Source organism: Pelodiscus sinensis, chromosome 1 (assembly GCF_052426305.1).
Source record: "Pelodiscus sinensis isolate ZL-2025 chromosome 1, ASM5242630v1, whole genome shotgun sequence".
NCBI lineage: Eukaryota > Metazoa > Chordata > Testudines > Trionychidae > Pelodiscus > Pelodiscus sinensis.
The window spans coordinates 276119820-276134508 of NC_143052.1; the positions used below are offsets into that span (position 1 = coordinate 276119820).

Sequence of the window (14689 nt, forward strand, 5' to 3'; positions counted from 1 at the left end):
AAAACAAAATATAATTGATTGTTCCTCCCATGTGTGGTAAATTAACCGTAGTAGTTTTATTTTAACCAAGTAATTAATTAATATGTACATTAAAAAAGATGCCCATCTAAAATATCTAGCTGATGCCACTTATAAGAATAAAACAGAAATGAAACAGCAGCTTCATTCTGACAGACAAATATAATAACTCCCCTATAAAACCTAAAACACACAACTTTTCTTTCCATGCTGATCTGACATCCAATAAAACCAATCATTTGCAGCAACTCACAAGCCCAGAGAGATGAGGGATGGGAATTTGGTAAACAACTGGGGCACTTTTGAGCTTCTTGCATACTACCACCATCACTTTCTTTTAACCCAAGAGGTATACAACTGATCAGAGTTGCAATATGGTGGCATGTAGGGAGTAGTAATCTCTCATGTAAAAAGGCCACAAGACATATATAGCATTGTAGGATAAATCTAACTCTTTTAAAATCAATCCAAAAATAAACAGATAGCCTGTTTAATCCTGTTTAATCTGTTAAATTTTAAGTGTAGTGCTAACACTATGTTTAACCGTTTAACTGATTAAAGGGGGAGCACTACAGTGGGACTTTTCCATCCTAGCTCTTCCTGGTCCCATGGCGGGGCTGGCATTTCCACCACACCTCCTGGCTTCCATGGGTCATAAACGAGGGCTGCTCCTGGGCACCAGTTAACAGTGACTTGGTAAACATCACTCCCTAAGGGCAATGCTTACTGAGACTCATTTAACCAGTTACCTATTAACATCACTATCATATATATCATATATCACGGGAATGCAGGGGCAAGATTAGAAAGGCAAAGGCACAAAATGAGATCAAACTAGCTACAGGCATAAAGGGAAACAAGAAGACTTTTTATAAATACATTAAAAGCAAGAGGAAGACCAAGGACAGGGTAGGCCCACTGCTTACTGAGGAGGGAGAAGCAGTAACAGGAAACTTGGAAATGGCGGAGATGCTCAATGACTTCTTTGTTTCGGTCTTCACCGAGAAGTCTGGAGGTGTGCCTAACGTAGTGAATACAAGCAGAGAGAGGGTAAGTTTAGAAGATAGGATACACAAAGAACAAGTTAAAAGTCACTTAGGAAAGTTAGATGTCAGCAAGTCACCAGGTCCTGATGAAATGCATCCCAGGATACTCAAGGAGCTGATAGAGGAGGTATCTGAGCTTTTAGCTATGATCTTTGAAAAATCATGGCAGACGGGAGATTCCAGAAGACTGGAAAAGGGCAAATATTGTGCCCATCTATAAAAAGGGGAATAAGAACAACCCAGGAAACTATAGACCGGTCAGTTTAACGTCTGTCCCAGGGAAGATAATGGAGCAGGTAATTAAGGAAATCATATGCAAACACTTGGAAGGTAATAAAGTGATAGGGAATAGCCAACATGGGTTTGTGAAGAACAAGTCATGCCAAACTAATCTGATAGCTTTCTTTGATAAGATAACGAGCCTTGTGGATAAGGGAGAAGCGGTGGATGTCATATACCTAGACTTTAGTAAGGCATTTGATACGGTCTCGCATGATATTCTTATTGATAAACTAGGCAAATATAACTTAGATAGGGCCACGATAAGGTGGGTGCATAATTGGCTGGATAACCGTAGTCAGAGAGTTGTTGTTAATGGTTCTAAATCCTGCTGGAAAGGGATAACAAGTGGAGTTCCTCAAGGGTCTGTTTTGGGACCCGTACTGTTCAATATCTTCATCAATGATGTAGATATTGGGATAGAGAGTACGCTTATTAAGTTTGCAGATGATACCAAACTGGGTGGGGTTGCGACTTCTTTGGAGGATAGGGACATAATTCAAAATGACCTTAGCAAGTTAGAGAAATGGTCAGAGGTAAACAGGAAGAGGTTTAATAAAGAGAAATGCAAAGTGCTCCACTTAGGAAGGAACAATCAGTTCCATACATACAAGATGGGAAGCGACTGTCTAGGAAGGAGCATGGCAGAAAGGGATCTAGGGGTCATAGTGGACCACAAGTTGAATATGAGTCAACAGTGTGATGCTGTTGCAAAAAAAGCAAATATGATTCTAGGTTGTATGAACAGGTGTGTTGTAAGCAAAACTCGTGAAGTCATTCTGCCGCTCTACTCTGCACTAGTTAGGCCTCAGCTGGAGTACTGTGTCCAGTTCTGGGCGCCACATTTCAAGAAAGATGTGGAGAAATTGGAAAGGGTACAGAGAAGAGCGACAAGAATGATTAAAGGTCTAGAGAACATGACCTATGAAGCCAGGCTTCATGAACTGGGCTTGTTTAGTTTGGAAAAAAGAAGATTAAGGGGGGACATGATAGCAGTTTTCAAATATCTAAAAGGGTGTCACAAGGAGGAAGGAGAAAATTTGTTCCTCTTGGTTTCTGAGGACAGGACAAGGAGTAATGGGCTTAAAGTGCAGCAGGGGAGGTTTAGATTGGACATTAGGAAAAAATTCCTAACTGTCAGGGTGGTCAAATATTGGAATAAATTGCCAAGGGAGGTGGTGGAATCTCCCTCTCTGGAGATATTTAAGAACAGGTTAGATAGACATCTGTCAGGGATGGTGTAGGTGGAGCTTGGTCCTGCCTTGAGGGCGGGGGGCTGGACTCGATGACCTCTTGAGGTCCCTTCCAGTCCTATTATTCTATGATTCTATGATATATAGTAGCCCGATGTCTGTGACTCTGTAACGCTGTAGCATTATGAGTCATCTCTGGGGAGCGCTGTTGCCTCGCGCCGTGACACTCAACTGAGTTCTGCACTGCTCAGCTGGGCCGCCGCAGGGGCAAACAGCTGCTTGCTCTGCTTGCTCCCCCACTGCAGCCCAGCTGAGCGGCGCAGAATTCAGCCGAGCACCATGGCGGGAGGGGAAGGGGGGCAGGGCTGTGATGTATACGGACCCACCCCTGGCCATGTATGTCACTAGGGTAGGGTAAAAAAAAAGGTCACATTTGATTGGGGGCGGGAGGGGGGAGGGACTGGCTGGGAGAGGAGCGGGGCTGGCTGGGGGTGGGTGGGAAGCAGAGTTGGGGGGGTCAGAGGCAGTGTAGCTGTCCAGGGGAGAATGGGGGAGGAGCGTCCAGCAGGAACCAAAGCTGGTTGGGGGTGGGGGTCGGAGGCCACAGTGGGAAGCAAAGCTTGTCAGGGGTGGCAGTCAGGGGCAGTGAGGCTGACTGTGGGAAATCGGGAGGAGGAACTGGCTGGTGGGGGGTGGGGAGAGGGAATTGGCTGGTGGGGAGCCAGACTCACCCAGGTGCATTCAGATCCCAGGGTGCTGCCCGGCCCGCTCATGGTCCCAGTGAAGCAAATCCAGCTGCGGCTTCAGCACGTGCTGGAACAGCACTCACGAGCAGGAACAGAGATTCCCCTGCTTCCCAGAGGCAACTAGAGGCTCCCAGCACTGATTGCGCCCCGCCTCCCAGCCACTCCCCCACCCCCGCCAGGCTTCCATCTGGTGCCCAGCCAGAGAACCAGAAAATACCGGGCATTGTACGTGTCCGGTATTTTCTGATTTTTTTACCGGACAAAGGGCCAGAGAACTGGACTGTCCGGTAGAAAACCGGACACTTGACAACCCTATACGTCACCGCCTCGCTCCCCTTCACCTTCTGCCATGGTGGTTGGATGAGTTCTGCGCCACTCTGCCGGGCTGCCACAGGGGAGCCCAAACAGCCGCTTGTTTCACTTCCTCCTCTGCGGTGGCCCAGCTGAGTGGCACAGGACTCAGCTGAGCACCACAGCGGGAGGCAAAGGGTAGCGGGGTGGTGACGTACACGCCCAAGGGGTGGGGCCTGGATGGGCGTGCATCCCCAATGGAGATAGAGGAGAGTGGAGAGAGAGTGAGAGGCAGGAGGAAGAGTAGAAGAGAAAGGGAGAGTAAGAGGCAGGAGTGGGAGAAGAGAAGGAAAGAGATGGAAAGAGATGCAGAAGGTGGAGGAGAGCTGAGAGAGAGAGGGGGAGGCAGTAGGAGGAGGAGAGAGAGAGAGAGATGGAGCAAGAGACCGGAGGCTCAGGAGAGAAGACTGACGTGAAGGAGAGACCTGAAAATCCTGTTTTATGATGGGCTAATTGGCTAGTTATTAATAAAAGAAAGAAAAGGTTAGGAGTAAAATTGTGAAAAATATATCATCACTTACACACAAGTTCTTGGTGCAGGTTTATAGCAGAGATGGATTACTCTGCCCAATTTTACATCTCTGGAATACATCCTTGTTAGGGTGGGTTAGTCATCAGTCCTTTAGGACTCAATTCAGACCAAAGATGCTTCAAAAGTGCTGAGCTGGAATGAAGACAAAATGGAAGGCCCTCTTATAGCCTTGCCCATGTGGAGGGAATTCTATTGTTCTCACTGTCTGAAAGTATGCCTGATATGGAGTTTGTCATATGAGCAAGTTACCTGTCCATTGTAGCAGCCATTACTTACATGCTGGTCTGAATGTTTACAGCAAAGTTCCTCAGATGTGGATTGGCACGGCGTAAGGTGCATTGTCAGCAAAGTACTGCTGTTCATTTGACTAGCAATCCTTCCACAATAGGTTGGCCAAGCCTCCTGTTGAGGTCTCCCAGCAGCAAACATTTTCATACAAGTACAAAGCCAATACTCATACCATCAAATACAAAACATTATACCTGCATATGAGCAGTATGAACAGAATCTGTGAATTGTAAGCCTTCTATAAACATCTCACTTGACCCACTTTGCACAAGTTTTGGTGCAAGCATGTATCAATATTTTGCATGTTCATATCAGAATCCAGGAAGGTCACAGCAAGGAGTATGGCAGGACCACTCGGGTCAAAGAGGACAAAGGGGGAAATAGTTCAGAAATAAAGATAATTTAAAAGTGTCAGGCAGTCCCAGATCCTTTAAATCACTTGGGTGGGCTGCAGAACTCGAAGGTGCTGAAAAGGGCAGAGCTCAGGACATGGGTGCCAATGTTTTAATCTCTTGGGTGCTCTACTCAAGCCATGTCCATTCCACTCCTTCCCTCAAGACTATACCCACACCACATTTTCCCACTTCAACTATGCCTCCCACCCCACTACTTCCCATTCCCTTCCCCAATCCTGCACTGCTTCTCTCCTCTCCCTCCCCCTGCAGCATGATCTGACTGCAAATTATCTGACCTGTGGCAGGTGATAGGCACCGAGAGATGGGGAAGGTGCTCATTGGCAGGACATATTATTGCGTAGGAGGTGCTCTGGATAGATGGAGTTTCTGGTAGGTGTGCTGCCAGTGGGTGTTCAGCACTTTTTCCTATTCCTCCTCACCCACCTCCCACCTGACCACCTACCACTCACACCATTAACCTCCTCATTATTTTATCAAAAAATAGATAAAATGCAGGGCCTTGAATCATTGCCCCGATTTGCTATACCCAAAGGACAGCTCTGCTTGTGCTGGGTGGTACTTATGGTGACAGAGGCTACCAGGTAGGCATGTGGTAGCTCTGGGCATGATGGAAGAGTGTGCCTAGAAGTGCAGCCAGCTGGATACTATCCTGAATAGGCGGAGCACAATCCAAATATCAGGTGTGAGCATGGAAGCAGCTTGTGAATGTGTGGATACCATTTGACCGTTCTGCTATGGGGCCTGGAATTGGGCTGGATCATGGTAACAAAGAGAGCATTGAAAAGAAACAGTTACAATTTCTTGGCAATAAAACCATTCTAGGAGACTGATGCTATAATACTAGTCAACTATGATAACACAGAAAAGGTAAATTCACAGTCAGAGTTTATGTAGAAAATGATTTATATAACATTGGGGAAGGGAGTAATAATAGCTTGACATCATTTTCAGTTTAATCTAAACATCAGACTTACTAGAAGACCTGAATTACCTTTCAGTTGCATCAACCGCTCACCATAACACCAGTTGGCAGAATCTCTTGAAGAACTTATAATGCGACTGAAGTTTTAAAACATTAAGCATATAGAGTTGCAATCCTTGTGCACCCAAAATCTCCCCATATCTCATAATTGACTCCACATTGGCAGATCAACTATGAATGTCTGTGAGGCTCCATGAGAGTTCCTCTCTCCTGTGTTCTCAAAGTCAGTTATAGGTTAATGGCCTAGAAAGGTAAGAATTTGATCAGAAAATGTATTAAAACCAATTTAAATTATTCAGAGGTCAGGGCTAGCAAATAAGGGGCTAGAGAATATTTATTCTGTAGTCATCAAACCTTGTATAACAAGGTAATACAAATTATATCAGCATTCATTATAAGGATACTGCCTACAGACTGACATTTTTATTTCTCCATAATCAATGCACATAAAATTGGCACAAATAGAACTATAATTTAGAGTTGTAATTAGAATCCATTAAACTTTATATTGATTGTTTCCCATACATTTTTATTTATTTTAATTAATGTAATACTAAATGAGATTCTGAGACTCAATTAATTTATTTTTCACTAGACTGGAACAGTTGGTCAGGTGCCCTATTGCATTTTGTAAATCCGGTGGGGAAAAGGAAACAGAACTAAAAATGAATGGCCCATTAACAGATTTTGATTGATTGCTAATGTCTTCTCATTTTCAACATCAAATTGTCAAAGAATGCAGATCATTCTTTTGTGTTAAAAGTTTATATTTACTGAGCTTACAGCTTTTTACTCTTTGACCATACTGAAGCATTTGACACCATAGTAGACTTTGGGCAAAAATGTTAAAAGAAACTAGAATCAATTAAGTGCCATTTTAAAAAAATGATTTAGTCACTATGGGTATGTCTACACTACAGAGTTAGTTCAAACTAACGGACGTTAGTTCGAACTAACTTTCATAGGCGTACACTAGCACTCCGCTAGTTCGAACTTAATTCGAAATAGCGGAGCGCTTAGTTCGAACTAGGAAAACCTCATTTTACGAGGATTAAGCCTAGTTCGAACTAGCTAGTTCGAATTAAGGGGTGTGTAGCCCCTTAATTCGAACTAGTGGGAAGCTAGCCCTCCCCAGCTTTCCCTGGTGGCCACTCTGGCCAACACCAGGGAAACTCTATTGCCCCCCTCCCGGCCCCGGACCCCTTAAAGGGGCACGGGCTGGCTACCGTGCCCGTGCCAGGTGAAAGCCTGCCAGCACCCAGCCAGCAGACCCTGCACCTGGCATGGCTCGAGCCAGCCACCCGATGCCCCCCAGCCCACCCCCTCTTCCCGGGACCAGGCTGGTGGCTCCCGGGAGCTTGCCCGGGACCGCAAGAGGCGGGCACCCGCCTGGGCTAGTGCGGACATCATGGACCTCGTCCACGATCTCCGCACTAGACACAGGAAAGTGGCCATCTAGGGCAGGAGAGCTGCCAGGCTGGCCACCCAGGATCAGGTGTGCATGAAAATCAAGGGGGTCCACTGAGACCCCCGACCCTGAGCCCTGAGCTTAGAATGTCCGTACTGGGTCAGACCAAAGGCCCATCTAGCCCAGTAGCCTGTCTGCCGACAGCGGCCAAACCTAGGGACCCGGGAGGGGATGGACCGAAGACAGTGACCAAGCCATTTGTCTCGTGCCATCCCTTTCCAGCCTTCCACAAATTTTGGGCAGGGACACCACTCCTACCCCCTGGCTAATACCACTCCATGGACCCAATCTCCATCACTTTATCTCACTTCTCTTTAAACTCTGTTTTAGTTCTAGCCTTCACAGCCTCCTGCAGAAAGGAGTTCCACAGGTTGACTCCCTTTGCTTTGTGAAGAACAACTTTTTGTTACTAGTCTGAAGCCTGCTACCCATTCCTTTCCTTTGGTGTCCTCTAGTCCTTCTTTATGGGAACTCAGGAAGAACTTTTCTGTATGCACCCTCTCCACCCAACTCCTGCTTTTAGAGACCTCTATCCTGTCCCCCCTCCGTGTCCTCTTTTCTAAGCTGAAAAGTCCCAGTCTCTTTAGCTTCTCTTCATATGGGACCTGTTCCCAACCCCTGATCATTGTAGTTGCCCTCCCCTCTCCCAGCCTCTCTCTTCCCCTCTCCCACCTCCTTTTCCCAGTCTCCCCCAGTTTTGTTCAATAAAGACAGATTCCATTTTTTAACATAATTGTCCTTTATTTTGTACATCAAGAAAAGGTTCTAGGGAAGGGTAAGTGGAAGGAGGTGAGGGAGGAATGGGGTACGAGCCCCCGATGGGGAGGACTGGGCTGGCTCTGCGGGCTTCTGGGGGTGGAAGCTCTCCTGCAGCCCCCTCAATTGCACCCTCTCCCTAGATGGCAGCCTGCGGCAAGTGCAGCCGGGCTGATGGCCAAGTGCTGTGATGTGCCCAGTGTGGGCACTCCAGGGACTCCAAGCCAGGACTGGTTTGCAAGCAGGGCACCCCTGAGAACTGTCTGTCCGGGGTGGGGGTCGGGACCCTTTAAGCGCAGCCCTCGGCTAGCCTGAGACAGCATCTCCACGCTCTAAGTCCTCCTCTGAATGCCCTGCCGGCACTGCTTCCGGCCATCCTTAAGCCCGGTTCAGGGTCCACTTAATGTGGACATGCTAGTTCGAATTAGCAAAACGCTAATTCGAACTTATTTTTAGTTCTAGACGCGTTAGTTCGAATTAGCTTAGTTCGAATTAACTAATTCGAACTAAGTTAGTTTGAATTAGTGCTGTAGTGTAGACGTAGCCCTGATGGCTCACGGCAGTAGAACCCCAAAGGACCTGACAGCTCTAGGGGCAGTGGAGCCCTGGCAGGCAACCCATCCCAGGAGTGGAGATCTGAAGTGTGAAACCCCTGCAGCCCCAGAGCTTCTGAGTCCTAGTGGCCCCCATATCCCGGATAGGAGGGGAAGCAGAGCAGCCATCAGCAGACCTGGATGGGGAGCCGCAAATTGTCTGCTGATGGACCCCAGAATACATCAGCAGAGCGGCCAGCGTAGACATTCCTGGGTCCAGAAAAATCCCTTGTTCTGGGCTGGTCAGTTCCCCAGTGTGCTGGGCTAGGTAGTTCCAACCTATAGAATTATGAGCAGAGTTGACCTTCCTATGCAAATTTGACAGTGTTCCCCTAGGCTTAAGCAAAGGCATTAACTGGATGTCCCATTATAAAACCAGCCTTCCATACATTTAACACCTCATTCACATCAAAAGCTAATAATGGGAAACTTCCGCCACTTAATTATCCTCATTAGCAATGGCACTAAAATTGGCAAGTATTTTTTCTTTCTCCTTTCTTTTTCTGCTATAAATTCGGGGTTCCCCCTTTTTCTTTCCAGCTCATCCAAAGAAGTAACTTTTTTCTACGAAAGCTCATTATAGATAGATAGATAGATAGATAGATAGATAGATAGATAGATAGATAGATAGATAGATAGATAGATAGATAGATAGATAGATAGTCTGTCCCTAAGGTGCAGAACTATTCACTGTTTTAGCGTTCATTAAAGGTATTTTTGGCTCAAAATAGTTGGCTCAGATTTTTTTAATATAATGTCTTCAATTTCACTGACTGCTTCAAAGGCCCTGTTTTGTTGTGTGATGTCATGGTAGTTGGCTACAACTGAGGTGTTCAAGCAGTTTTCTAAATTATTTGTGAGAAGTCTGTGTCAGTTCATTCTAGATGAAGCATCCTGAATCCTGGAATGCACCACTCTACTTTGGTCTGCTGGAGCTCAAGTCTGCAAATCTTAACTATTTTACACATGAAGGGAAGAATTGTTTGAATTTAAGGTGATGATCAAAGGTTTTAGTCTTTAGATGTTACTACTATTTTTGGAATTTCCTTAATATCTTTGCATATTCTTAGAGCTTTTGATGGGCATGTTTTAAATGAATCTGGTGAGGAATAATTTTCTTAGTTTCCTTTTATATCAAGCCCTAATTGTATTCAAAGAAAGGAAATAGAGAAGGTCAAAAATTTACATTCCATACTATGGCTAATGCATTTTATGTTTTTTTATATCATTCTACTGTTCTTTTATTTTAAGATAGAAAGGTTTTTTTCAGAATTGTTCAACAGTAGTGATAGAGATAAAACTTGTAGATTTGTTTTTCCTTAATATGACAGTGAACACAAATCTTGTTTGTAGAAAAATCATGAAGTTTCTTATGCTACTTTCTTAGCACCCTTTTCAAAAAGTGTCTTAAGTACAGTACTACACATATTCATTTCCATTATGTATTATTTATTTCCTTCCCAATAAACACTAATTTGTGATCTTTATACTTTAGGCAAATTTTTTGATAGTATTCTGATTAGGATGATGCAACATTACATGTTTTCTACTTATTTCTGTTTGAGATGTATAACTCAGGTTACGTCTACACGGTGGAGCTATTTCTAGATATTTCCAGTATCCCAAAATAGCTACTCCATGTCTTTTGAGCAAGCCTGTTGTTTTGAAATATAACAGGCTCGCTATTCTGCCATCCCTGTAAACCTCATTCCATGAGGAGTAAAGGGACGTTTTGGAATTGTGCTCTATTTCAATATTTGGTGTCGTGTAGAAATTAACTCGAAATAAGTGACAGAATTTGTGTAGCTCAGATTGTATAGTTTCTTTTGAGCTATGGGTGCAGTGTAGATGCACCCCAGTTTAGAAGATAAAGAGTAAACTATGAAATAATTACTAAAATGGAACATAATTATTGAAATTGTGGCCTTTTGGTTAATGTCAAGTGCTGTATCAGTTTTAATATGTGCCCTTTTTGATCTTGAAAACCTTTATGATGTAAAAAACAAAGTCCATGCTTGTATATTATAACTCATGTAAAATTTATTCTGAAGTCCTCACATTTCAAGCCTTCTTATTTATAGCTGCGAACAAACATTGTAAATATGGAGGTCTGGGATCCATTCCTGCAAATACTTGCTTATTATTTATTACATATTCTGTATCTTCCTTATTTCAAATCCTTATCACTAATATTACTCTGAAAACTATCATTTTTGTTACTTATATGGATAACTCTTCTTCCAGTAGGAGTCAGCAGTAACCAGGGCTGAGTTTAATATCTATAGGTTCCTTTTCAGCAATACAGCACTGAAGTGGCATGAGCACTTCCCAGCAACCTGGGAAAGTTATACACTGTCCCTGGATGCCTTTATGAGTCAATATTTCTCCTCTTACAAACTCAGAGTTTGAGTCTGAGAAAGAAAACTCTTAATGAAAGGAGGGAATCATCCAACATTAATTAGGGGAAATACCATAAGCAGGATTCATAAACATAAAACTGTGAGCAGGCACTACCCCAGAGAGCATGGGCACAATGTATTTTCCCTCATGTTCTTGAGAACTACAAGTTCCTTTATTGTGCCCCTCTCTGCTTCTCACTACAAGCCAACTCCCTGTGGTTGTCCTAGGTGAGTGGGGCATATTTGTGTGAGTTCATTTCCCACCCGGGGCCGGGAGAAGGAACCTTGCCATCTGAGCATTTGCTCTTACTGGCCACTCTGCCAGCCACTTTGATACACACACAGCAGGAGTATAGCCCCAGGTGGGCCTGAGTGGGCACTTATAAGGAGGCCCACCCACCCTATCCACACCACCCACATCGCAGTTCTGATCCTGTCCCAGTGCTGGGTCCTTTCTGCCTGTCCAGTGTTCTTGCCAAGCAGAAGGGTTTGGGTGCAGAGGCTTGCCCCACTGTAGCACTCCAGCTGTGGTTAGAGGGTTGGGGCATGGGGTCTGCCCTGCTCCACCTAGCCCATGGTCCTGCCACAGTCTAGGGTCGGGTACAGGCTTGCCCTGCTCCAACTGCCCAGTGCTCCACCCAGGATCAGGGGGTCAGGGCACAGGGCTTGTCCTGCTGCACCCTCCTGGTGCTTTTGCTGGGAAGCTGAATTGGGGCAGGTGGCTTACAAGACCCCAAAACTCCCAAGCTGAAACACCAGAGTGGGGCAAAGCCTCTCCCCAGCAGGAGCGCCAGGCAAGTGCAGCAGGGCAAGGCCTGATGCCCCATTCTCGCTCTGGTGGGAGCACAGATTTGACAGAGTGGGGCAACCCCCTGTGTTACAAACATGATTTGTAACCCAGCAACAGACAAAAATGATTACTTTGGGCAGCACAGCTCTGTCTGCTGGATGCTACACAGAGTAGGTGTGTTCATGCAAATACAATCTGCTCCCTAATTATTTTCTTTTCCCTCCCCAGCTAGCTGTCAGGGGAGAGTGCATACAGACCCTGCTTCCATGTATTTAGAAAAAGGTTCAATTATTATTACAAAAATCAGAATTTAATAATTCAAGATACTTTAAAGAAAATATGGCATATAATTTAGAAGGGTGTTTTGAAACCTAAATAGATCCAAGGCATTAATTTCAGATTTTGAGGACTGGCCATGAAATCAGTTAAAATATTACCTTCCATAGGTCTCCCATTACCATCCTTACTTTTGTACTCCCTTCAGCCAGGCCTAAAAATACCTGGGGTATGGGTTTCACTGGGATGTTCCCCCACAAAACATTTTTGGTGTGTGTGTTTAAAGTCTGAAGATTATATTTGCCCATCCTGAGGTGCTACAAGAGCATGTAATACACTAACCCAAGCCTCAAGCATTTGATTTTCCTGATAGACATATTTAAAGACTAGGGACAATTTTAAACATTCCCATTGTGTGATATTGCTTCACAAATTTCTGCATATCTGCAACCATTCAACTCTGTACTACCTGCAAATTGGTTGTTGGTGCCATAAGGAAAGATAACTCTGATTCCCAGAAGCCACCAAGGCAGGTTTCAGCAATAATAATTTTTTTGAGGTATGGTTGTCATCTGCCATCATACAGCAGGTTAGCATTTATTTATTACTGGCTTGTCTGAATCCCATTTGATAATTGTATTCCTATGTAGACACACATACAGGACATAATCTTAATCTGTATTTTAACTGTAACTTAATCTCTTTTTCAGGTTGCTTGGAATTGAAGGAGGACACCATTGAAAACCTTCTAGCAGCTGCCTGCCTCCTTCAACTCCCACAAGTAGTAGAGGTTTGCTGCCATTTTTTGATGAAGCTTTTACATCCATCCAACTGTTTGGGAATACGAGCATTTGCTGATGCACAGGGGTGCACAGATCTTATGAAGGTGGCTCACAGCTACACCATGGTAAGGCAACTTCAGTATATTTTAATTAAATTAATGTGAATCACATATATTATTTTCTAAGTATCCCACTAACATATGAGAGCCAAATTCTGTTGCCACTGCTCTTATTGAATAGCACCATATTCCACATGTGATTTTATTAAAGCCAATGGGACAGTTTGGAAAGTAGGGTATTAAATTGGAATAAGGTAATCAGAATCTCACCCTGAATGGTGAATATATTAACTGCTAGAACACTATCCAGAATGTGCTATAAATCACAGTAGCATATGATTTTAATAGGTTTATGCTTATACAGTGAAAATTAATCTTGAGGCTTCAAAATACGTTAATAAGTGTTTCTATTGTGTCTGATTTGGATATAGAAAAGCTTTATTTCTTAATGGTATTCTTCAATGTGTTTAAGAGATTTGTTTTTGCCTTTTCTTTTCCCTCTTGTGTACATTAATGATTAAAATGACGGTTTAGAAAAAAAGAGCTACACATTTTATGTAATACAATACTTTAAATGCCACCCACTAATACCAACAGGCTGGTATTACATTAATATTATTAGAAATTAATCAGAATCAGTGTAGAAAAAAATGGCTACAAAGCCCCCCCCCCCCCAAAGCCTGTTTGTAATCTTTTAATTCTGCATGGTTTGCTGCAATTAAGAACATCTGCTCATGAGATTAAGTTTAGGTGGAGACCAGATCACCTATCACCTCTAGAGAGAAAATGGTCCCTTCTGGTCTAGATTGAAATTATTAGGGAAGTAAAAGGAAAGTTTTGGATGCAGCTGCTTGGTTTCTCCAGCCAGTTCTTCATTTTTAAAAAGCACATTTGTTCTATTGCGTGATTTTTAAGTACCATATAATAACAGAGATGGTTTCAGAATGCTAATGCTGATGGGATTATATGCATGCGAATATTAGTTAACTATTATAGAAGTTTCAAAATATATATTGAAACTTCTGTGCCTTAGTATGTTAATTCCACAGGTAAAGATCTGGTACTTATTCCATGCAGATGTTGGCCTTTGAAATAATCTACTGAAAATATAAAAATTAAATTCATTCCATTAACTTTTTTGGTATTAAATTTGCTGGGTGCCTGATCCTCAAGTCATCAAGCAAACACTGAATTTCATGCAATAGGAAAATTGCCCTAGAAATACTGTAGGACAACGAGGAAACTGATTGTAACAAATATATTGGTCTTTATCTTAAAATTCTTTGTCTATGTACTAAACTCTAGGGCTACGTCTACATTGGCATCCCTTTCTGGAAAAGGGATGCTAATGTGATGAGTCGGAATTGCAAATCCGCGGGGGATTTAAATATCAACCGCGGCATTTGCATTTACATGGCTGCCGCTTTTTTCCGGCTTGGGGATAAGCCGGAGAAAAGCGCCAGTCTAGACGCGATTCTTCGGAAAATAAGCCCTTTTCCGGAGGATTTCTTATTCCTACTTGAATAAGAAATCCTCCGGAAAATGGCTTATTTTCCGGAGAATCGCGTCTAGACTGAAGCTTTTCTCCGGCTTATCCCCAAGCCGGAAAAAAGCGGCAGCCATGTAAATGCAAATGCCGCGGGGGATATTTAAATCCCCCGCGGATTTGCAATTCTGAAGTGTCTAATCTGCATCTCTTTTCCGGAAAAGGGGTG

At 43.8% G+C, this 14689-nt stretch overlaps 1 protein-coding gene across 1 annotated transcript in view; it reads left to right on the forward strand.

The window, feature by feature from the left end:
• Window positions 1–14689, forward strand: part of KLHL1 (kelch like family member 1) — a 405445-nt gene that overhangs the window by 165824 nt on the left and 224932 nt on the right. Inside the window, exon 4 of the mRNA XM_006129049.5 lies at window positions 12844–13040. Coding sequence (XP_006129111.3) covers window positions 12844–13040 — 197 coding nt within the window. The remainder of the gene's footprint in view (window positions 1–12843; window positions 13041–14689) is intronic.